Source organism: Bos taurus, chromosome 29, assembly GCF_002263795.3.
Source record: "Bos taurus isolate L1 Dominette 01449 registration number 42190680 breed Hereford chromosome 29, ARS-UCD2.0, whole genome shotgun sequence".
Classification (NCBI taxonomy): domain Eukaryota; kingdom Metazoa; phylum Chordata; class Mammalia; order Artiodactyla; family Bovidae; genus Bos; species Bos taurus.
The window spans coordinates 29,258,340-29,283,239 of record NC_037356.1 but is presented as its reverse complement, the minus strand read 5'-3'; the positions used below and the strand labels follow the sequence as shown (position 1 = coordinate 29,283,239).

General features: G+C 45.6%; 1 protein-coding gene across 4 annotated transcripts; it reads right to left on the bottom strand.

Annotated features, from left to right (window-relative positions):
* Positions 1-3,676: 3,676 nt before the first annotated feature.
* DDX25 (DEAD-box helicase 25) lies at positions 3,677-23,747 on the bottom strand. 4 transcript variants are annotated; one of them, XM_024987054.2, is made up of 12 exons: positions 23,590-23,747; positions 22,927-22,993; positions 22,634-22,678; positions 21,779-21,914; positions 20,279-20,371; positions 20,091-20,193; positions 18,942-19,056; positions 17,332-17,509; positions 9,828-10,065; positions 8,217-8,379; positions 5,029-5,217; positions 3,677-3,951 (listed from the first exon to the last, which is right to left on the bottom strand). In XM_024987054.2, exons 5-12 carry the CDS (start codon positions 20,338-20,340, stop codon positions 3,890-3,892), a joined length of 1,110 nt encoding a protein of 369 aa, XP_024842822.1. In that variant the 5' UTR covers positions 20,341-20,371; positions 21,779-21,914; positions 22,634-22,678; positions 22,927-22,993; positions 23,590-23,747; the 3' UTR covers positions 3,677-3,889.
* Between the last annotated feature and the right edge of the window lie 1,153 nt (positions 23,748-24,900).

The window sequence follows — 24,900 nt, the reverse complement described above, 5'->3', positions numbered from 1 at the left end:
GATAATTACAACATTGTGATGGCTTTTGTCATACAGCAACATTAATCGACCATAGATATACATGCGTCCCCTCCCTCCTGAACCCCCCCATTTCCCTCCCCACCCCATCCCTCCAGGTTGTCAGAGAACGCTGGCTTTGGACACCCTACCTCCTACATCAAACTCCCGCTGGCTATCTGTTTTCCATATGGTAATGTATATGTTTGAATGCTAGTCTCTCAAATCATCTCACCCTTTCCTCCCACTGAGTTCCAAAGTCTGTTCTGTCTGTATCTCCTTTGCTGCCCCGCACGTAGGATCGCATCATCTTTCTAGATTCCCTATGTATGTGTTAATGTATGACGTTTGTCTTCCTTTTTCTGACTTGGTTCACTCTGTGTGGCATTCTGTCACAGCAGCCCGAGCTCACTGAGACACGAAGCAGGAAGGGAAATGGGGGAAGAGGGCGGTGTCTCTGACAGTGGTCCGGCTGCCCCATCCCTCCTTAGAGAGCCCGGGAGAACAAAAAGGAGAATGTTGGCCTGAGGAGGGAGCAGCACCATGGGGGAGGAGCAGTCAGCGGAGGGGAGGGAGGAGTGGGAGCCCCAAGTCTTCTCTCAGCCTGTGAGTAAAAGGCTGGGCTGAGTTTTGTAGGAGTCCTTCCCAAGGGTGAGAGCTGGTGCTCCCCACTGCATAGTGCAAGGCTGGGGTTTTTCTTCGTCTGTGGGTTAGCATGTCATGAGGGTCTTCAGTATACAAGCTGACTCCCTGAAGTGGTGGAGGGTGGAATAGGGGGAGGAGCTAAGAGGACCCAACTCTTCTGTTGTTTCTGGGGGCAACTACTGTGGCCTCTGGACCAGTCTGCAGGGCTGTCTGTTTGGTAGCAGCAAGGGCCCTGAGCTCGGAGGGTGAAGACGAGCAGGCCCATGGGGAGCCCCTTGCCCTGGACCCCACTGTAGCATCCGTGCCTGCAGTTGTGCTAAATCTGGGTCCTCTAGCTGACCTGTCCCCGTCCCCTCCTCACCCCACGCCTTGAGTCCAAGGGAAGGAGGCTGAGCCTCTCAGGGAACCAAAAGCAGAGACGAGGCTGGACACTGGCTCCTCTCCCAGGATCTTGTCTGGAAAGGTACCATACATCTCCCCAGCAACACTCCAGACTTTCCACCATTGACGACATGTGTGGAGGTGGCCAGAGCTCTCCTGGGGCCTGAGCTCTGATGGGAGCATCAACACTTTCTCAAGGGCAAAAGCCATCGCATCTCCTGGGAAGGGCTGTCAGACATCCTACCAGACCAGGACCCACGCATTCGCCTTTCCTGTCACTCATGGTCGCCTCTGATCCAGCACCTAACGTCCAGGACCTGTGCCCCCCGCGGCGAGGTGTTCACTCACGGCTCCCACTGGAAATCATAACCCTGCTGTACGTAATCGGGAATTTCAATATGCTCATGGTCTGAAGCTGGCCAAGATAAACCAAATGGGTCTGGTTTAGTATCTGGTGCCAAGTAATACACAGCTGATTAACCCAGCTCCCAGATGCGCTGGAATCATCTGGCCATTCCCAGCTTCTCCATGGACTCTTTTTCTCAGGCAGGCATCCACGGAGAGAGACGATCTGGCCCGGCCAGGCACGAGGACGCGGAGACTGCTGGCAGTTCTGAGCAGGGTGCTGCTCCCCCGAGACAAGCCTTGGGAATGTTGACTTGCCAAACCGGACAATCAGTGTGTAGACAGCTGAGATGTACACAGAACGGGGATGGCTTTGTTCCTCCTCGGTAGCGAGACAAAGGGAAGTGCGGAGAGGGGCAAAGGGGGAGGAGAAGGATGCACCCTATGTGCAGACGCCGTGGGAACAGCTGCCAAATGGAAGACGTTTGCCAGGGTAACTGGTAGAGATTCCATTAGAGATCGGGTCCGGAAGAGCAAGTGGTAGAGTCTTGTTTAGGAGACCCCAGTGCTCAGCTGACTGTGATGCAAAATCCAACTCAATTCTCAAATAGTGAGAGAGGTCTATCGATCCTGATACACTTCCTATGGTTTTTCATCTTGTGCTACAGGACTGGGGTTCAAAACTAAGATGGCAAACATCAGGGAAGGACGTTAGTGAATGAAGAAATGGCAAGAGAATATTTACGCAACAGAACAAGTATTCACAGAGTGCGTATTAGGCGCTGGGGGCTGGGTACCGCGTAGACAAGCTGATTTGTCCCAGAGAGGAAGGCAGACACGTAAATGGAGAACACGCATGGACCTTCAGAGGCAGAAGCTCCACGTTTTACAGATTCTGTCCCTGGGACTTGTCTTTGCCTTGCCATCTCCTCCCTAACACAGTGGTCTTAAGGACCTGTGGCTTTGCCTGTTCTCGGCTACAACAGGTAACTGTGTTTCTGGGCTCTACCCTAAGACAGTCTGGACTTCTGTGTACAGTATGGGGAAGAAATCTGTATTTTTCTCCCAAATTCTCCAGGTAATTCTCGTGATGAACTGGATCTGGACCTGTCAGGTAACAGCAAGGTGGTACCAAGTACCTGAGGCATCTTGCAGCCCATGTCCTCTCGGTAAAAGGAAATGCAGTGTCTGCTCCTCTGGGAAGCTGGCCCCATGGTGCTAGGGGTCCCTCCTCTGTGCCCCTTATTTAAGCAAACACCATTATTAAAACAAAGCTTGCTAATTCAGAGTCTCAGCCGTGAGGCTCTGAATTTGGAAATGACTGGTACATGTGACTCATCTCTCCTCCTCAGTGTGTAGCCTACAGGATGCACAATAAATACCTATTGGAGGATGAGGATGTCGGGTGAATTTCATCTGTGTCTGAGCCCTGCCCACGGGAATAAAACATTGGCAGGCAACATGCGCGTGGAATACCAGAAGAGATAGGCCGGGAACCACCCTCCAACCTGGGATGACAGGCACACTCCCCACGGGCGCTGGTGGCCGCCTGGTGGGACAGAACTGCAGCCTGACTCTGGCCGTGGATTGCAAAGCCTGCTCGGGCTTTCTGGGAGAGTATTGATTTCCCGCCGCCACCCTGCTTACTCAAGCCCACTGTTTCATTTTTCTAGAAGTAAATGTGAGAAATGAGAAGCATGTCATCGGGACTTGTAGGAAAATGTCTAGGATTCTCACATCCACCTTGAGATTCTGAAAAGCAAACCTGACTGCTCCCTGAAATGTCACCTCCTTAATAAGGCAAGTGGGTTCCCCCAACCCCCACTGCCTGTCTTAAAGAAATGCCTATAATAAAATCACATTTTCATAGACTATAAAATAGCTGAGGATGGATTAGATCTTCTCTCATTTGAAGACATTAAGAACTAAAATAGAAAAATATTTTGAAATTCTCTATGTCAGTTGAAACGTTAAAAAAGAAGCAAAATGTTCTCTCTTTCAAACTGTTTTACTTTGTAGAGACTTTACCCTGTACTCACAGGGAAGAAGAGTGTGTGTCTGTGCGTGGGGGGCATGTGTATGTAGGGGGTGGGGGTGGGGTTGCGACCCTGGGGCGGGTCCAGACCCTGGGGTGGCAGGCGCAGAGCTTGTCAACCACTCAAATTCCAAAACAGTGACGTTCTACTGCCATCTCGTGGCGCTCTGAGCTGTTCACAGGTGGCATGACCGACTCAGGTGCTTTATATGAACTAAATCCCACAACATCCCAGTAGCCCTGCAAAGATGTTTATCTGTGAAGAGACTGGAGTAAGAAATTATCTCACTTTTTTATTCAAAAGAATCAACTGCTTCACATCAATTTGGTTCAAAAAAATCTCAGGTCTTAAAACTAAGGCTACCATGACATTTATTTTGCCATACGTAACAGCTTCATGTTGAAAAAGGCTCAACATAAAAAATTACCTTTAAAACCTACATTCTCACATAAACCAAAATACATCTAAGTGATAAAGTTATTTCTTCAATATTCAATCTTTTCAATTTCATCCATGTCTTCAGGGTCGAGTTGCTTAATACTGCTGTCTAAAAGAGCAAAAGAGAATGGAACAGTCTTATCCCAGGGCCCAAATGAAATTTCATTCCATCCAACTACATTTCTGAAGACAATGACACCTCGTATGGAAATCCTCAAGATAGGAATATTCTCTAGATTAGGTGAGGATGGGCAGGTGTCCAAACAACCAATTCACACCAACCACAACAGCATCAAATGCACCAGACAAGAGAACATGCATGTCCATATACCTTGGGGCAAAAAAAGGCCAAAGTGCAGTAAGGGCCTGGGAAGGGGCCTGGCTGAGTTCATGGGGAGTGAAGTGGGTGTGGACATACATGGGAGGGGGACGTTGCTGCATGGCAACAGGGAGCATTGATCACCACAGCAACGGCAATCTTAATGGGTCTTTCTCCACACCCATCCCTGCTCTGCTATCCTAACACAGGAGTGCTTAACCAACTTCCCTGAAGGGTCCACAGTTAGCAAGCAAACCTGTTAAAATTAAATTTTAAATTCCACCTCTGTGCCTATGTGCACTCCCCCAGGGACAGTATTCTTTGTTTCCCACAGAGGATAAGTACCACTGTCCGAAAGGTAAAAGATAACATTTGGAGTCCTGCAAGGGTTCCTCTTCCCCTGCTCCCCAGCCATCTTCCCAGCAGGTTATCAGAGCCTGTCTTGTTTAGATGAGGGGAAGGAGGGCTGGAGGAAAGCAGCCAGACTCAGGATTTAGGATTGCCCAAGTTGGTCGCTGGGACAACAGGGAAGAGGAAAATGTAGACAAAAAAGGAAGTTGGGGACACAATATAATCTTCCAGGATCTCATTACTCACGGTGGTTCTTTATGATGTAAAATCTGGTTTAGATCCCAGAATGAGCAATAAGATAGAAATCTGAGCTCACATGAATCCCACTTGGTTTTCGGGTCTCTCTCTACCCCCGTCTCAGGTTAGGAGCTCTGACACTGAAGAGTGGACGCCTCCTACTGTCTGGTTCCCACCCCCATCCTATCACATCATGAACCCCAAGCTCGAGGCCCACGACACACGGCCACTGTCAACGTGGGCAGGTCCACAGCGCTGACTGTGAAGGGTGCCACTCACTGAAGTGGTCCTGGATCTTCATCAGTAGAGGCAGCTTATCCACCTCGATCATGTTGAAGGCAAGGCCCTTTTTCCCGAAGCGGCCCGTGCGCCCGATGCGGTGCAGGTAGGTCTCGTAGTCTGGCTCCTCTGCTTGGTTCACAGGGAGGTCAAAGTTCACGACGATCGTGACCTGCTTCACATCAATCCCTGGAAGAGGAAGGACACCACAGGGCCCTGCAGCTTCCACCTCAGGACCCAGCTATCCAAGAATCACATTTGCTGAGGGAATTCTCACTTGACAGACACAGTCTAGAATCAAGCTTGCTTTGACACATATTTGTTTGTAAGTATGTGTGAACTGTGGAAAATTCTTCAAGAGATGGAAATACCAGACCACCTGATCTGCCTCTTGAGAAATTTGTATGCAGGTCAGGAAGCAACAGTTATAACTGAACATGGAACAACAGACTGGTTCCAAATAGGAAAAGGAGTTCGTCAAGGCTGTGTATTGTCACCCTGCTTATTTAACTTATATGCAGAGTACATCATGAGAAACACTGGACTGGAAGAAACACAAGCTGGAATCAAGATTGCCGGGAGAAATATCAATAACCTCAGATATGCAGATGACACCACCCTTATGGCAGAAAGTGAAGAGGAACTCAAAAGCCTCTTGATGAAAGTGAAAGAGGAGAGTGAAAAAGTGTGCTTAAAGCTCAACATTCAGAAAACGAAGATCATGGCATCCGGTCCCATCACTTCATGGAAAATAGAAGGGGAAACAGGGGAAACAGTGTCAGACTTTATTTTTCTGGGCTCCAAAATCACTGCAGATGGTGACTGCAGCCATGAAATTAAAAGATGCTTACTCCTTGGAAGGAAAGTTATGACCAACCTAGATAGCATATTCAAAAGCAGAGACATTACTTTGCCAACAAAGGTTTGTCTGGTCAAGGCTATGGTTTTTCCTGTGGTCATGTATGGATGTGAGAGTTGGACTGTGAAGAAGGCTGAGCGCTGAAGAACTGATGCTTTTGAACTGTGGTGTTGGAGAAGACTCTTGAGAGTCCCTTGGACTGCAAGGAGATCCAACCAGTCCATTCTGAAGGAGATCAGCCCTGGGATTTCTTTGGAAGGAATGATGCTAAAGCTGAAACTCCAGTACTTTGGCCACCTCATGCGAAGAGTTGACTCATTGGAAAAGACTCTTATGCTGGGAGGGACTGGGGGCAGGAGGAGAAGGGGACGACAGAGGATGAGATGGCTGGATGGCATCATTGACTCAATGGACGTGAGTCTGAGTGAACTCTGGGAGTTGGTGATGGACAGGGAGGCCTGGCGTGCTGCAATTCATGGGGTTGCAAAGAGTTGGACACGACTAAGCGACTGATCTGATCTGATCTGATGTATGTCTACTATGCTAGGTAAGAGTGTCAGTAGAAGTGAACTCTACAGGAGTCTAACTATGTACAAAGTGTGTGTGTGTGTGTGTGTGTGTGTGTGTGTGTGGCAGGGGGTGGAGGCTCTCACCAAGCCAAAGAGCCCCTCTCTCTGCTCCCGCTGTGCTGAGTCCCCTGCAGGTTCTCTTCCCCATCAGGGCCCAGCTCCGCCCCATTCCACAGCCACTGTTCTCATCAATTTTATCATGGCCTCAACTGTCATAATAATTTCTGGACTGGCTCCCCAGTCCCTCATGTCCTACTCCTCTAATCCTCACCATGGATGCCACAGCGATGTCCAGAGCACTTGTGTTTAGAACCTGGCTGCCCAAACCGTACAGGATAAAGTACAAACAACTCAAGACTTCCAAGGGTTCTCCCCTTCCATCCATACCTCTCACACCTAATGTTTCCAGGAAGACTTCTGGGCTCGCCTGGGGCCTCCACGCCCAACACTAACATGCTGTCTGGCTCGTGATCCTTGTCCTCCCTGTACTGTGCTTCGACTCGAGCTATCTGTGCCCTCTTTCCTCTGGGGTTCTGCAGATGCGCGGTATAGTATGGTAACCATTAGCCTCACGAGGCTATTTAAATTAATTCACATTAAAAATCCAGTTCCTCAGCTACACTAGCCACACTCCCAGTGCTCAAAAGCTACTATCTATGGCTTGGACAACAGAGAATAGGAGATTTCTCTCAGTGCAAGCATTTCTATTGGACAGCGCCGGTCTAGAGGCTCAGAGGTGGTGTGCTCCCGAAGGGAAGGCCCTTTTTCAGGCTGCTCCTCCTCCAGGCTTAGCCCTTACGGCAGGTCCTCAGTTCTGTCGGGTGAACCAGTAATAAACTAGGAAACAGGGTTTGAGTATGTGGCATAGGCAAGGATACAATGGGGAAGTGAGCAAAGTAGGAAGACCCTTTGCTTGAAAAAAAGATTTTTTCCCCAGCAGTCAATAGTTTTAAAATTAAAAACACCTCAAAGATGACCAACATCGTTAGTCATTAGGGAACACAAGTAAAAAACACAAGACACCACATACATCTACTGGAAAAGTTAAGATGAAAAAGTGTCAATACCAATTACTGACAGGGATGGAGAACAACTAGAACCCTCTGGTACTGCTGGTAGAAATGCAAAATGGCATGGCTACTCTGGAAAACAGTTCTGCAGTTGCCTCTAAAGTTAAATATACATTGACCCTATGACTGAAAAATCTTACTCCTAGGTATTTACCTAAGAGAAAAGAAAATGTATGTCTGCATGAGCCCTATACATGAATGTTTATTACAGCTTCAGTCAAAATAGCCCTGAGCTGTAAGCAATCCAAATGTCCATCAATGGGTGAATAGATGAACTAATTTGGTACACGCATTCAATGGAATACTACTCAGCAATAAAAAGGAATGACCTATTGATACATGTAACAACACTGATGAATTCCAAAGTATGATGTCAAGTGGAATAAATCAGACACTGAGGTTACCAACTGCATGATTTAACTTACATGGCATTCTGGAAGAGACAAAAATACAGAAGCAGAGATCTGGCTCAGTAGTGGTCAGGGGCCATTAGTTTCAGAGACTGATTGCAAATAAGCACAGAGAAATTTTGAAGGGAGATGGAATTGTTCTGCATTTTGATTACAGTGATGGGTACATGACTACATATGTTTGTCAAAACTCACTGAACCACATCCTTAAAAAGAGTGAATTTTATCACATGTAAATGATAAACTCAATAAACCTGACTTTAAATACACACATACATACCTCGAGCGCAGACATTGGTGGTTATAAGGACTTTCTCCTTTCCGTCCCGAAACCTCTGGATGATGGAAGCTCGCTGATCCACAGTCAGCTCTCCACTCAGCAGAGACACCTGGTGGCCATCTTGCATCATCTCCACAGTCAACCATTTAGCATTTCGACGAGTCTGCAGGAAATCAAAGCCCAGCACCACACCCAAGTTGAAGCAGCCTCACTGTGTGTGCAGCGCTCATGTCTGCAGGGCATGGGAGCTGGGGGTACAGGGGTTGTAGAGGGGTTTTGCTCCCCCTTCCTTTCAGGCCTAGAGAGACCTGTGAATGTGGCAGGGAGTTCTCCTGCCCCCAGGCCTCTAAGGGGCACACCCTCTCAACCTGTCACAGCTCTGCTTCTCAGCCCTGAAACAGAATAAAATGCTCCGTCCACCTCTTGTGGTGGTCAGATGACAAAATGAGGTAACCTAACAATGATGATGGGCTTAATGGTAAAGGATCCACCTGTCAATGCAAGAGAGCAGGAGATGTGGGTTTGATCCCTTGGTCAGAAAGACCCCTGGAGAAAGAAATGGCAATCCATTCCACTATTCTTGCCTGAGAAATTTCATGGATAAAGGAGCCTGGCAGGCTACAGTCCATGGGTCTCCAAAGACTGAGATGCGACTTAGTGACTGAACAACAACAACAACGACGATTAAGTTGTTGTGTGTGCCAGGCACCTTGCAAAAACCTTTACTTACATCACGCTCATCTACTTCCGTAATGATCTGATGAAGCAGGTGTCTAAGCTCATTTGAAAAAACTAAAAAATTAACCTAAAGCATAAAACCATTAAGTGCTCTGCCCAGGGTTACATGGCTACTCTGTGGCAGGGCTACACTTTCCCGTACTCTACAGGTGTGTTTCCAAGGCCATCCACTGCTGGGCAGGGCTCTTCCAGGATGGGGGCAAGGAGGTATGTGGAACAGACTTTGCTCTCATGGAGCTGACAGTGTTCACGTGGTGGTGAAAAAATACAATCCAGAACAGGAACACGAACAATGTCAGAGAGAAAAGTAAATATGAAAAGAAAAATAAAGGGCTATCAACAGCGAGTAATTGAGTGGCTGCCTTGCTCATAGTAAGTTTGGAAATGAAGAGAACATTTTTAACCTGATAAAGGGTATCTGTGAAAACAGTCACAGTAACATCAACTTGAACGGGGACATGTTAGAAGCAGTCCCTCTAAAAGAAGCATGCCTGGGGAGTTCCCTGGGGCCCTAATCCTAATTCCAGTGGTTAGGATTCTGGGCTTTCACTGCCATGGCCCAGGTTCAATCCCTGGTCAGGGAACTGACCAAGTTGCATGGCATAACCAAAAAAGAAAAAAAAATTAAATCAACATAAAAGGAGGATGCCCTGTTTCACGTCATATTGAAGTCCTATTTCATCACTTCAGTGTCACCCATAAAATACAAGTAATCTCTATTCAAAGTTGCTCTGAAAATTGAACGACATCACGAATAAACAGTGTGGAACACAGTGCCCGGCTCCCTGGCTCTCACTCATCTGACTGTCCCCTGCCCCCATCTGCACGGAAGTCTGGGCACAAGGAAGGCGAGTCCCTGGCAGGTGGAGCTACCTGGCAGAAGATGATGGCCTGGCCTATGGTGATGCCGCCGTAAATGTTGCAGAGAGCCTGGTACTTGTCTTTCCTGTTCCCGCACAACACGTAGTACTGTCGGATGTTGTTCAGGGTCAGCTCCTCTTTTCGTAACTTGATAACATTGGGGTCAGGAATGATTCGCTCGGCAAACTGCCACACAGAGTCTTCAAAGGTCGCCGAAAACAAGAGCATCTGGCACTCGGAGGGTAAAGCTCTGGGAGAGAGAAGGGAAAAGGGCATCACCCAACTGCCAGGCCTGTCCCACTCCAGGGCGCAGCTCCCAGCACTGGCTGCCCACGGCCATCAGCTGCCCCCCACGCCCCTGCTCCCGCCCCAGGGTCACCGTGAAGGGCGCTGTGGACAAGAGAACTACACCTGCTGCAGAGGGCCACGTGTCAGCCCCTCCCTCCCTCCCAGGGTTTGGGGAATGCATAAACTGAACACGGGGCTCCAGAGTGAAGGTCAGCTAAGAGATCTGGAGGGCTTGGGGGTTTCCAAGCCAGTCACCTCCTTAGGAGAGACGGCTTATGGAGCCTAGGGTGTCAGTCCAGGGGCTGTTTATGGGAATCATCTCACATGAGCTCCATGCAGATGAGGGGCACAGAGGCTCATCACTCAAAGGCAGGTGTTCTATCTACTGAGTAGGAAAGGACAGTCACGTGAAGTCTATGTGGAATGGGAAGACCCGGATATAAATAAAAGGGTGCAGAAGGGGAAGATGCTGCTGCATGGAAAATGCAAGCTAAACCCACACTGAACACAGGACAATTGATACCCCAGTTCAAAAATAGGTAAGATGAACCCACAGAGTCAGCAGTTAGGACAGAGCTAAGTCTGAGGAGGAGAGAGGGCTGGTGACAGGAGACGGCCTGCAGGGCACTTTCTGGAGCACTCTGAGAAAGATCTCAGTCTTGACGGATCCACTGTTCCATGAGCATAGCCTCTCTGCGATAATTCACCCAGTGTACACTTAGGATTTCTCTGTACATATGTTAAACATCAATTAAAAAGTTAGTTTTCAAAAAAACAGAAGAGACCAGAGAGAAATCACTGCCTTTGAGAAGACAACAGAGCACTTAAGAGGAAAAGTCCTTAGTCCTAAAAGGGAACAGGAGAGTTCATACAATTCAGCGATTCCAAACATTATACCAAGCCTGGGACCTGAATCCCCAGGAGCTTTTCACACAACTGGACGGATTTCGGGTTGACTGTGGGAGACTGACTACATGTGTTACCTTCTCAGAGTCCCACATCACACTCATGTGATTATAAAAGGATGAAGCTATGAACTCACAAAACGTGAAGAATCCAAGAAGAGAAATGGGTGGAAGAGACATTTCAATATAGTTTTGCAAGATGGAAAAGCATGATAATGGAGAAGGTGCATGACGCTAAGATACGTGTGCTACAGAGGGAAATGCTGCTGGAAAGGCAGTGGATGTCTCAGAACCCTGGGAGGTCTAAGACCTGCGACACCAGAGAATTCAGAGGAAGGACTGGCAGGGGTTGGGGGCCTCTGAAGAGACTGGAGGACAATCTGCATTGGCCATCTGTTCTACTACAATCTTTCATCTGAAAAGACGGCCCCAGGACTGGTACCCCAAGGCTGGGGCCATTTCCTTCCAAAAAGTAAATTTATACAAATTATCCAAGGGAAAGAAACATGGGTTGTTCTGTAGAACACTGGATTTTAAAGACTTAGTATGCAAAAAAATGCAGACTATTAATAATTTTTATACTGATAAATATTGGTTACTTGTTAAGACACTTATTTTGATATCAAATTAAATAAAATGATTTTTTTCATAACATTAATTTCACCTGTTTCTTTTTTTAATGTGGCTATTAGAAAATTTTAAATTACACATGTGGCCTGCATTGTATTTTTATTGGACAGTGCTGTGGCTTAATGTATTTTAAACAAAAGGAAGGAAAAACTAAAAACTGAAGTCTTAAAAACATCTTGACTTCTATGAAGTTTTTATACAACACAGAAAATATAAAACAAAAGGCTGCTAGACGTTGTTTCCAAACACAAACCAGCCTCTGTTCAACCCCAGCAGGAGCAGCAGACAGAGCAAATATAAACTCTGGCAGATTCCATTCAACCTATGAACTCCTTACCAAAGAACACAAACAGCTCTTACCAGCTGAATGTCTGCATCTTTGTACACAACACTACTAAAAAGGCATACGATCTGCTTCCCTGTGATACTGAACTGTTCACTACCAAAGTTTTGGGGCTCTTTGTAAGGTCAAACTTGCAGAAGCCTTACAAGATTTCTTTCTGTGGAGAAATGGAAGCAGACATGTGTTTACAAGATGCCAGGCATTGTAGCTGGCCAGCGAAAGGATTTAAAATATTAGTCTATTTTCAAAGCCTGAGAGAAAAACAATGTCCATCTCTAATTTAGAAATAAATTAAGGATGAGAAAGAGATTACAGTAAAACAGAATTAACACACTATATCTCCAAAACGGTCTGATGACCAATGAAGATGCCGTATACTGACTGCACCCGAGTTGTCTGGTGTTCTGTAAAGGCTGCAACAAAAACTCAAACATTTAAACAAACATTTAAAATGGGAAACTAACAGGGACCTACTGTACAGCACATGGAACTCTGCTCAATGTTATGTGGCAGCCTGGATGGAAGAGAGGTTTGGAGAAGAATGAATACATATATATTATAAAGCAGAGACATTACTTTGCCAACCAAGGTCTGTCTAGTCAAAGCTATGGTTTTTCCAGGAGTCATGTATGGATGTGAGAGTTGGACCATAAAGAAAGCTGAGTGCTGAAGAATTGATGCTTTTGAACTGTGGTGTTGGAGAAGACTTTTGAGAGTCCCTTGGACTGCAAGGAGATCCAACCAGTTCATACTTTGGCCACCTGATGCGAAGAACTCACTCACTGGAAGACTCTGATGCTGGGAAAGACTGAAGGCAGGAGAAGGGGACGACAGAGGATGAGATGGTTGGATGGCATCCCCAATTCTATGGACATGAGTCTGAGTAAGCTCTGGGAGTTGGTGATAGACACGAAGCTTGGCGTGCTGCAGTCCATGGGGTCACAAAGAGTTGGACATGACTGAGCAACTGAACTGAACAGAGTCCCTTGGCTGTTCACCTGAAACTATCACAATATTGTTCACTGGCCATACTGCAAAACAAAATAAATACTTCAAAAGGAAAAAAAAAAAAAACTTGCAGGAAAAAATGACTTGTTTTTCCTTTTTTAGAAATAAAACTACTTCCGAAGTCCAGCCAAGTTGAGGACTTTCTCATTTCTTTACTAAATTTGTAAGGAATCCATCTTTTAATTTCTCGAGTTTAAGTCATCTCTGTGGTTTATAATCTTTTTCCCTGAGGAGGAGAGGTTTCACTTATGATGAGATCTAATAGACTTTGGGGTGTTTGAAAATGATGGACATTTTAGGTATGGATGACCCAGACGATGGATTTATGGATGCAAAGGATCTGAATGACAAACACTTGGTCTACTAAAACAAGTGTGCAGATGCAGTGGGAGGACATTCCGAGGGAGCTGGAAATTCTTACAGGTCTAAAAACCACTGTTGCTAGCTCCTAAGTATTCAACGCTTGGACACTTGTGTTCAGAGGCTATCTCACTGGACTGATACCAAGCATCACTGTGGGCTTCTCATACATATATATATATACACACACATACACACGTGTGTGTGTGTGTGTGTATAGAACAGGTAACTAATAAGGACCTACTGTATAGCACAGGGAACCCTACTCAAAACTCTGTAATGACATATATGGAAAAAGAATCGAAAAGAGTGGCCATATGTATAACCAAGTCACTATGTTGTACAGCAGAAAGTAACACAATGTTGTAAGTTAACTGTGTGTGTGTACTACACTACAAAAATTTTTTTTAAAAAAGAATCAGTGTGGGCTTACTGATGGCAGAGCTCCAAATCAAAATGAATTTTACATCTGACTATATTCTGTTTTACTGCGACATACAAGGAGAGAAGGCTGCAAGGAGTCCCAAGGACACTAGAGCAGAGAAACATCCTATAGCACTATGAGACCCAAAGCAAAGTGTCACGACTATCTCTGTCATTAAATACAGGCAGTATGTGTAATTAGTTCTAATGGATTTATAGTCTCTTCGTAAAAAGCTCCGTAATTCTGTATTATAAGAATATACAGTAGGGACTCCCCTGGCGGTCCAGCGGGTAGGACTCTGTGCTCTCACCGCCAAGGGTCAGGATCGATCCCCAGTCAGGGAACTAAACTCCCACAAGCTGTGTGGTGCAGTCAAAAAAAAAAAAAACCAGCACAGCCTCCAAAATTTAAGCATCCAATGTTTTAAAAGATTAAATTGCTGTATCAGAGATAAAACATTATTGTATTTTTCTCATGCATATTTACCTAATTCTCCTATGAATTACTACTTATTGCCACAGTTTAGTTCGACAGTTTGTTTTGTTTAAACAGAAAAGCACATAATATATAATTTCAAATAAACACATATTTTACATATTTTTATGTTAAAGTAATAACACGTGCATGATTAGTTCTTCTGTATTATATATATTATTATACATACATGACATATATGCGTGTGTGCATTTCCCTGCTGTGACTGGGTTGGCTTCCTAAAAAGTTGGTCACCATAGGGAAAGAAGTAACGTAAGAAATTTCCCCAGATCTGGTGGACACAAATTCTGGAAATGAAAAGCATGTGCCACGTGTGTAGTACAATGAAGAAAAAAAAATCTGAACCAAGCCGAGAAGTCTCATTATACTGTGGATAAAAAGATTCCAAAATCTTCTAGAGAAAAAAGAACATCACAGACAAAAGTCTGGGGATAGGGATGACATTAAACTTTCCAGTAGCAACACCAGAAACAGAATATTAACTATAGTAAAAAAAAAAAAACAACCAACCAAACCAAAAAAACAACCACCATTTTTCTGTTTTCAACACTGTTTCTGAATTTATAGGGAGAAAGCTTTCTAGGACAAGATTTCACATCCAGGCAAAATCAACTCAGAGATCGAATTTACAGGCACAGTAAAAACATTTTCAGACATGCAGGGGCTAGAAAATGGACTTCCTACACCTCCTTTTGCAGGAAGTCACTGGACTGTATGTTCCAGCATATTCAGTAAACCAAGAAAAAGGACCCACAGGACAGGAGATTCAAAACTGGGAACAAGGACAGGGGAAACTGACACGACTGTGGCTGCAGGAGTGCAACCAGCCCAGCTAAAACCAGAGACAGTGTGTGTGGAGGATCTCCTGGGAAAAAAACCACTGGCGCTTTAAGACACATTTGACTGTCTAGAGATATCAATGACATATGACACCTCTACATGACGATAGTAGCCAAAAAGGGAAAACAGGCAAATTTAGGGGGAAAAGTTACACACAAAAAAACGTAACTAGAGACTCCCTTGTGGTCCACTGGTTAAGAATCTGCCTTGCAATGTGAGGGACAAGGGATCGACCCCTGGTCAGGGAACTAAGATCCCACATGCCCACAAGCCACAAGCACTGAGCCTGCAAGCCCTGGGGCTGACGTAGTGCAACTAGAGAAAGTCCATGAAATTCAATAAAGGCCCAGTGCAGCCAAGATAAACAACAACAACCCACATAATTATAATAGTTCAATGCTCCACAGTGAACAATACTTGTGTTGTGGTAATAATATTAATACTGACCATTAATGTAACCAAACTCTTATGATACAACCACTGAAGCCATAGAGGGGACAGGATAGTGAAAGTGGGGGTGGTATGCTGCTGCTGCTGCTAAGTCGCTTCAGTCGTGTCCGACTCTGTGCAACCCCATAGACGGCAGCCTACCAGGCTCCCCAGTCCCTGGGATTCTCCAGACAAGAACACTGGAGTGGGTTGCCATTTCCTTATCCAATGCATGAAAGTGAAAAGTGAAAGTGAAGTCGCTCAGTCGTGTCTGACTCTTAGCGACCCCATGGACAGCAGCCTACCAGGCTCCTCTGTCCGTGGGATTTTCCAGGCAAGAGTACTGGAGGGGGGTGCCATTTCCTTCTCCAATGCATGAAACTGAAAAGTGAAAGCGAAGTCGGTCAGTCGTGTCCGACCCTCAGCGACCCCATGGACTGCAGCCCACCAGGCTCCTCTGTCCATGGGATTTTCCAGGCAAGAGTACTGGAGTGGGGTGCCATTTCCTTCTCCAATGCATGAAAGTGAAAAGTGAAAGTGAAGTCGCTCAGTCGTGTCTGACTCTTATCGACCCCATGGACTGCAGCCTACCAGGCTCCTCTGTCCATGGGATTTTCCAGGCAAGAGCACTGGAGTGGGGTGCCACTGCCTTCTCCAAGGGGGTGGTACAGAAGGACTAAATTCCCACTTTCTCTAATGGGAAGCCAGCTGCTGTTTAGCTGCTCAGGCATGTCCAACTCTTTGCAACTCCATGGACTGTAGCCCGCCAGGCTCCTCTGTCCATAGCATTTCCCAGGCGAGAATACTGGAACGGGTTGCCATTTCCTTCTCCAGGGGATCTTCCCAACCCAGGGTTCGACCTGCATCTCTTACACTGGCAGATTCTTACCACTGAGCCACCTCGGAAGAGACAATATACAATGAGAAGCAGCAATGAGCTTGTTATTTAAAGATATGACAGTTAATGCCAAAACGGACAGTGTTCTCTAGGGTTTGGGGGCAGGGGATTACTGGTTTTCATTATAAGTCTTTCAATATCCTATTTGAATTTAACACAGTCCCTTGTAGCTCAGTTGGGAAAGAATCTGCCTGCAATGCAGGAGACCCGGGTTCAATTCCTGGGTTGGGAAGATCCCCTGGAGAAGGAAATGGCAACCCACTCCAGTATTCTTGCCTGGAAAATCTCATGGACAGAGGAGCCTGGCGGGCTACCATCCACGGGGTTGCAAGAGTCGGACATGACTTAGCGACTAAATGACTACCACCATAAATGCTTTAAAAGTAAGTGATACATAGAGGCCCACTCCCAGAAATTCTGATTCCATAAGGTTCAGCTTAGGCCTCATAATCTGAAATTTTAAGCCCCATGGTGATCCTGGGAGAGAGGCTTAGCAAAATGACAAGATTTACTTAACAACTTACGGGCAAGGTCAGGACTAGACCACTAGGTTGCTGACCCCAGGTTACTGCGTCTTTACAATAGCGCCATGGGGTTTTAATAAATTCTCTTTAGAATTTTGTTCAAATATAAGATTATTGGCAAAATTTGGTGCAGACCCACTATATGGATTTCATCTGTGAGCCTGTAGCACAAGAATAAAGCAAAGTTATACGATGAAGTGCGAAATTACAGGTCGAAGGCTCACTGAGCTGCTAAAAATCATGAAAACCCAATCTGCTTTAAAGGAGAAGGAAGTGGGGAATAAGCAGTAAAGACAATGAAGAGCAGTGGACAAATGAAATCCCTTATCTGGACAGAAGATCTAGGAAGAAAAGGATGGATGTGAAAGTTACCTTTGAATACGAATGCTTTGGTCTGCAAATCCCTGCGTGTCGATCATCACATCAGCTTCATCCAGGACAAACACACGAATCTTAGTCAAATCAATTAATTTTCGCTTGAAACACCAATCCAGGACGGTCCCAGGAGTGCCAATTACAATCTGTTTGGTGACATCCGTGCCTCTGGGAACTATGGAGAAAAGGGTTGGAAGGTCTTCTTTAGCTGGAAACCACTCTAACCGTCTGGAATTCTGAGTCACGCAACACATTTCCTATTGGTTTCCCAAAGGCAAACCCTGAGGGTCATTGTGGTTTTTGACAGAGTTTTAGGAGAAGTCTCTGAGTTTCTTGGTTTACAGAAACGGTAACAGTCCTGAGTAACTGATTCTGCCTCACAGTCATTTAAAAAGCCGGCCTGCAACATCTCCACTGTCCTACAGCAAAGTGGCACAGCAGGGAAAGGCCTACAGGCCCTCCCCAAACGGAAAACCACCACAATGTCCATCAAGAGGTCCCATGAAAAAAAAATGATGGAATATTATACAGCTGGTCAAAAGGAGGACATGGGGCTATACACACTGACACGAAAAGATGTTTAAGATGCGTAAGTTTTTGAACAGTACAAAAAAAAAAATGTTCCCATTTTTGGTCAACACTCAAAAACAAAAAACCCCACAGATTTGATAACAAAACCATAGTTGTCTTTGGAAATAGGTTTTTGAAAGATGAGAAGGAACAACTTATACTTTTACCTTTGAATTTTCTGGGTTTTAAAGACTTTTTTAAAGCTATATGCATGTAGCACTTTCATGAAGAAGTAAAACAATAAAAGCTGTTCTGTACAAAACAACTGAGCCTCACAGAAGAGAACAGGCAAAAGCACTGAGCTGTTGTTCCAGCTGTGGGAGTGATAAGCTAACATGCACTGGATCTTTATCACATGCTAGAGGTGCACGCAGTGCTCCATCTCTATCATTTCATTAAATTCAGGTTAACAACTCTATGATACAGGTGCCATGATGTCCTCACTTTAGAGGCGAGAAAGCAGAGAAGGTATTAATACACCATGATTGTTGGTGGAGTCAGGATCTAAAATATGAGCCAGGGAAACTTCCCAGGCAGTCCAGTCATTAAGACTTCAACGCAGGCAGTGCAGGTGTGACCCCTTGCCAGAGAACTAAGATCCCACATGTCACAGGGCTCAGCCAAAAGAAAAGATGAAATTTAAAAGTTGGCTGCTGCTGCTGCTAAGTCACTTCAGTTGTGTCCGACTCTGTGTGACCCCATAGACGGCAGCCCACCAGGTGCCGCCGTCCCTGGGATTCTCCAGGCAAAAACACTGTTGCCATTTCCTTCTCCAATGTATGAAAGTGAAAAGTGAAAGGGAAGTCACTCAGTCATGTCTGACTCTTAGCGACTCCATGGACTGCAGCCTTCCAGGCTCCTCTGTCCATGGGATTTTCCAGTTAAAGAGTACTGGAGTGGGGTGCCATTGCCTTCTCCTAAAAGTCAGCTAAAAATAAATAAATAAGATAGTTAAATACACACACACACACACACACACACACACACACACACACATATATATATATATCAGCCAGGACTGGCTCACTGGTACATACTTCGATTTCCTCGAATGGCATACATCACTTGAACATCCACACAGAATTTCCCCATCCGTTCGACCACACGGCCAGTTTGCAGAGCCAGTTCATAAGTAGGAGCCAAGCAGAGGCACTGACAGAGAGACAAGGGGGAAGGAGAAAGCTTCACCATTATGCAATTCTGAAATACAATTAAAATTTGTGGAGGTATAGTGACATTATGTATAAAATAGATAACTAATGAGAAGCCACTACATAGCTCAGGAACTCAGTGCTCTGTGGTGACCTAAATGGGAAGGAATCCAAAAGAGAGGGGATATATGTATCCGTGTGGCTGATTCACTTTGCTGTACAGTAACTGTAAAGCAACTACACTCGTGTCTGCTCAGTCATGTCGGGTGTGCTCAGTCAGGTAATGATTCTTTTTGGCCTCATGGACTGGAGCCCACCAGGCTCCTCTGTCCATGGGACTTCCCAGGCAAAAATCCTGGAATGGACTGCCATTTCTTTCTCCAGGGGATCTTCTCGACCCAGGGATTGAACGTGTGTCTCCTGTGGCTCTAGTTCCAGCCCCTGCTCAGCCACTCTCTGACAACTGTGACCTCAAAGGCAACCTCTCCCTCTCCAAGGCTGTTTCCTTCTGTGTTAAGAGGGACTGGGTGAGCTACAGCCTTATAGCCATTACTACTGAATGCTCACTTTATGTTGAGCATAGTGCTAAAAATGTGCATTATTTCACTCAATCTGCATGACAATCCTATGAGGCAGATACCCATTCATTCAATGTTTAAGGAGCGGTTTCTACAGGGCAAGCACCGTGCTTGGTGTCAGGGTTCAAGGGCAAACTGGACAGCTGTGATCCACACCTTTATAGATGTTATTTTTATTAACAAGAAAATGTACTCCAAAAGATTTACTAACTCTCCTAAGGTTTTCAGCTGGTAGGTAGAGAGGCTGGTATTGGAACCAGTCGAACTATGAAGACTGTGCTCTCGAACTATGAAGACTGTGCTCTCAGTCACTACCCTACACTGCTGCCTATAATCCTATGATTTTAAGAAAGAATGTCTATTCTAAATATCATCACATCATGGCAGCACTGCTGCCCATCACTAAAATACCACTGGCGCTGCAAGCATTCCTCTCTCTCTCTCAGCCTTTCCTTACCTGTGGAAACAATTTCAAGGCATTAACTCTGCTGAGCATTGCCAATACAAAAGCAGCTGTCTTTCCTGTTCCAGACTGGCTCTGGGCTATGAGGTTCTGGGGTCTGTAGGAAAGAGGAGACGCTGGGCATCAACTGAATATGAGACCAAAAATAACCAAGTTGCAACACGATTTCCCTGGAAACTCACGGATGTGCCAGCATCATTGGAAGAGCCATCTCTTGAATTTTGGATGGTCTATTAAATCCCATTGCATAGATCCCTTTTAGTAACTCTTCCTTGCTGTCAAAAAAAGAAATCAAATACTTGAAGGCTATGATGCATCAGTAGCCTCAGAAATACAAACATGAAAAGTGCATTTCTAAATTAGGCCACTTTGCAACTGCGTATGAAAAGTATTAATAATATATCTAAATCTCAACTCTCAAACATATACAATCATGCCAGTACATTTAGAGCAGTAAAGCAATAAGTTATGTTATTAGCTTAGACCAAGCATAGTAGTAAGGGCCTAAAGGGGAACTCTCTCTTGAACTAAGAGAAAAAAAAAATGGGAAAACTCATCTGAGAGAAATACAATTTTCCAGGAGAGGTTTGCTTTCCACACAAGCAGAAAACTAAGTGATATTTATCATTTATTTCTTTTAAATCAATGACAAACTTCTATGTTTTAACTGCAATTTTCAGAGAAGACAAAATTTCATTCAGGTGATTCTATTATCAGTTCTATCTAGAAGAAGATGCAATATTAGCTCATTCTTCTAAGCTGGTATTTTAAATGCCTCTTTCCTGGTCAGGGGCGGGGGTCTCAAGACAGGTGTTCAGAAGAGAATAAAGTAAAGCAGGCTGGAATACTTCCACTACAGTGACATGCACAGTCTGGATGTGTTTAATTGGTAGAGGAACTGCTAGATTACTGGCAGCCAACTGTTGATCATAGGTAAGCGTCTCCGCATTTAGAAAGAGGACATCAGGATTTTGGATTTCTCCACATCAGTAACTCTCCCTGTTAAAATACATTTCCTTAATGCCAACTGATAAATCCCTAGGAAATACAAACCAATTTGAGAAAATTATTTACATACCATTTGAGACAAAAAGGAAAGAGGTAAAAGTTTGTAACTTATCTCAAGGAGTATTTGGGCCACCAAATTTCCCATTATCTGTATTCTGGTATTGTTATTGCTGTTTAGTCGCTAAGCCATGTTTAACTCTTTTGCGGCCCCATGAACTGGACTGCAGCCCATCAGGCTCCTCTGTCCATTGGATTTTCCACGCAAGAAAACTGGAGTGGGTTGCCATTTCCTTCTCCAGGGGATCTTCCCAGCCCAGGGATTAAACCTGTGTCTCCCGCATTGACAGGTGGATTCTTCACCACTGAGCCACCAGGGAAGCCCTGTATTCTGGCATAGAGAGTAGCAATGTGGCTGTGTCTGGCTTAGCTATCCCCCATAGCACAGCAAGGTTAAAAATTTTACCATAAGAAAGGTGCTCAAGTCATTGTACAACTCAGATAGCCTAGTGTTCCTCTTTGAGTTGTATTTTATTTCCTGGCAAAACGTCCACATCTCAGTTGAATGCTGATTATTAGAACATGAAGGAGAATCTGATGGGTTTATTATTAGCAGATTAGTTTGTTCTGTGCTACACTTTCTGGCATTTTCCCACACTTAAGGCACAAATACTCACAGCCGCAGCTCTTCAAATGTTTTCACTGAGTAGAGTGGAGAGCTGGGATCCTTTTGTAAGACTTCGACCCGGTGACTGGATTCTACTAAGGACTGCCGGATTAACTTGTTTAAGAGTGAATTAGCTGCCAAATCCACTAGAAAAGCAAGGATAAAAAAGGGGATATTGCAGGGGAAAAGTCAAGCCTCCCAAATGACATCTAACAAGTTGCTTCCTTTCATTCAGTGACTGTATATCAAGCAACTGCTCCTGCTGTCATTTTTCTTCTAAAAGAAAGTTCTAGAAGGTTCTAGAAAGAATGACACAGCACTGAGAATTCTTTTTTTGTTTCTTAGACTCTGCCCTACACCAGACTCTATCCTCAAGCAAGCCTACATCCATTGCCACCAGTCCTACTTTGTCCTTGCCAGCTGAAAATTCTTAACCCATTCCTACATATTCTATTTCAATTTTCCTCTGAAGAGGTAATCCCCACTCCCAAGTTAGTGTTTTTTCTGACATTCACTATTCATAAAGAAAAGAGAAGCAAAGATGGTTCTTTTCCACTTAAGATATTATTCATTCACATTGTGAAGTCATGATTACATGAAACAGAAGTGAAGAGAAGTCACTGAGTCATGTCCAACTCTTTGCGACCCCGTGGACTGTAGCCCACCAGGCTCCTCCATCCATGGGATTCTCCAGGCAAGAATACTGGAGTGGGTTGCCATTTCCTTCTCCAGGGGATCTTCCCGACCCAGGGACTGAACCCAGGTCTCCCACATTGCAGGCAGACGCTTTAACCTCTGAGCCACCAGGGAAGCCCTACATGAAACAGAATGCTAGTAAATACCCACAAATGGATTTATTTCCTACCTACATCATCTTCATCATCTTCTTCGATCCTATTAACAGAACCATCTAAAAGGATGTGAGGGGGAAAAAAAAAAAAACTGTAAAGATAAATGCCAAGCAGAAACATCTAGCGTATTATCCCAGTTTCTCTTGCTGACTCTACAGTGTGCACAAAAGAGTCAAGCAGTAGAGAAGAGGGTAAAAAGACTGGGAAGGAGTGGAGGGCCCTGAGTGTTAAGGGAGCTAAAGCTGGGATATGAGGAAAACAACACTTTTTCAAGGAACTGAGCCCAATCTCCTTTAACAGCACTCACCTATGTTTGGGATGGTAGCACTCTTGATACCCAGAAGGTGGTTCTGGGGGTGGATGAGGTTTGAAAACTATTGAAAGATACAAAATTCAATCAATATTAGGAAGCAAACCATCAAGCAGCCCAGTGCTGCCCCCTAACAGACGAAGGAAGAAAGGGAAGATCCCCCTCCCAATACTGTTTCTTTTGCAATGTTATGTATAAATGGATTCCTTTGAGGAACTGATCTCCTGTATGAATTACCCTAAAATTGGAAGGAGACTTTCCGCTGCCCCTGCATGTGAAATTCCTCTTTATAAGTCTCTGGTCTAAATGGGACGGTCCTTGGGGGTCACAGGACAAGCAAAGGAGAGTAGACAGGAAAGCGTGTTGGTAGCTAAGATGAAGATGAACGCTAGCCGAGGCTTAGTGGTCAAATTGGGAGAATAGAAAAGTCGGGGTCTACTTGGGGCCACCAGCTGCGTTCCCTCCCAGCGCAAGTGTCTTCATTTTGCCCTTTCCAACCCAAGGTCTTGTTTTTCTCGGAGTCTCCCTTCCGGTGGCCCTCTTCCAAATCCTTGTCACATCTCCTCTCTGACCACCTGACACCCCACTCCAAACGCTACCGGGGCTCCCCCTTCCCCTTCCCAGCACATTTCCCTCAGGGAGTGCTGTTCTAGCTCCCACCCGCTGGCCCTCCCCGGCTCGGTGGCGGTTACGTGGCCGTTCAGCCGCTCGCTCTCCGCGGCCCCCGCGTCGCCTCCCCAAAGTAACGACGCCATCGCTGCGACGGCTGCTTCCGGCCCCAGCACGTGCGACAGTCACAGGCGCGAGGCAGCACGCGGCTCCACGCAGCGGCCAATGGGCTTTCCTCCAGCCGGGCGGGGGTGGGGTGGGGGGGGAGAGCCACCACCCGCAGCGCGCAGGCGCCCTAGCTGCGGGGAAGTGGGAGGAGTCAGGGGCGGAGGGCGTGGTCCGGGGAGGAGCGGGCGGGCGGTAGCTGTCCTCCACCCGGCCGCAAGTCCGCGCCAGGCGTTAGAAACCCGGCACGGGCGCTTCTGTGGTGAATGTTAGAATGTTAGGCGAACCTCTGCTGAGCCAGCAGCGGCGTGGGAGACTAAGCGGCAGGAATCTCCGCACTGATTCGAGAGTCCTACCTCTTCTCCCCCACCACCCTCTCCCCAGACTATTCTTCAGGTGGTGGGGCAGGACCCCTGCACCCCGCTTCAAACTCGCATGTTCGCCTTCCCCCGAAACTTCTGCTGCTACGTTTCAAGATGTCAGAAAGGCTAGAGTGAATGGCATAGGAAAGTGGAGTCAGACGGAGTGAGGTTCACCGGACAAATGGGAAAGATGCAGAGAGGAAGTAAAGTTATTCAAATTCTAACTACTGTCCCTGTTACTCGATACCTGTCATTTTTCCAAATACCGGCTTATTTTCATCTTAGTTCTGATACGTGCCTCGTGCTGAAACAACGCGGAGAAAACTGTTTCCCCTTTGGTACAGCCTTCACCTCGCACCTTCACCTGCACAATCAGGGATAGATTCTACTAAATGACTGCTAAATCTGGACAAAAGAGGCAGAATATTTTTTTCTTCAAATTTTCTAACCGGAATCTTGAGATTTCAATCAGTATCTCTAGAAAAACGTGCAAAATCCTAGTTATGACCTCTCCGTGGTGCTGAAGCAAGACTCCCTATCCTTGTTCGGTCACTCAGACATCTCGGTCATTTGTTATGAGATGATCACATTCCTTTTCGGCCCTTCATGTGGAGTCTAATTGTAAATGGTTTTGACTCTCAATGATAGCTTTCTACTAATTTAACTACGAATAAAATCGGGTCAAGTTCTTTAAATTTAACGTTCTATTATTTTAGCAGACTAGAAATTATCCTTTTATTCTTGTCCTTGCGCAGGCCCCAGATCATGCCTTGTTGGAGGTGCATAGATAGTGGCCGGACTACAAAACAGTAGGCAGATTTCAGTGTTAAACCTG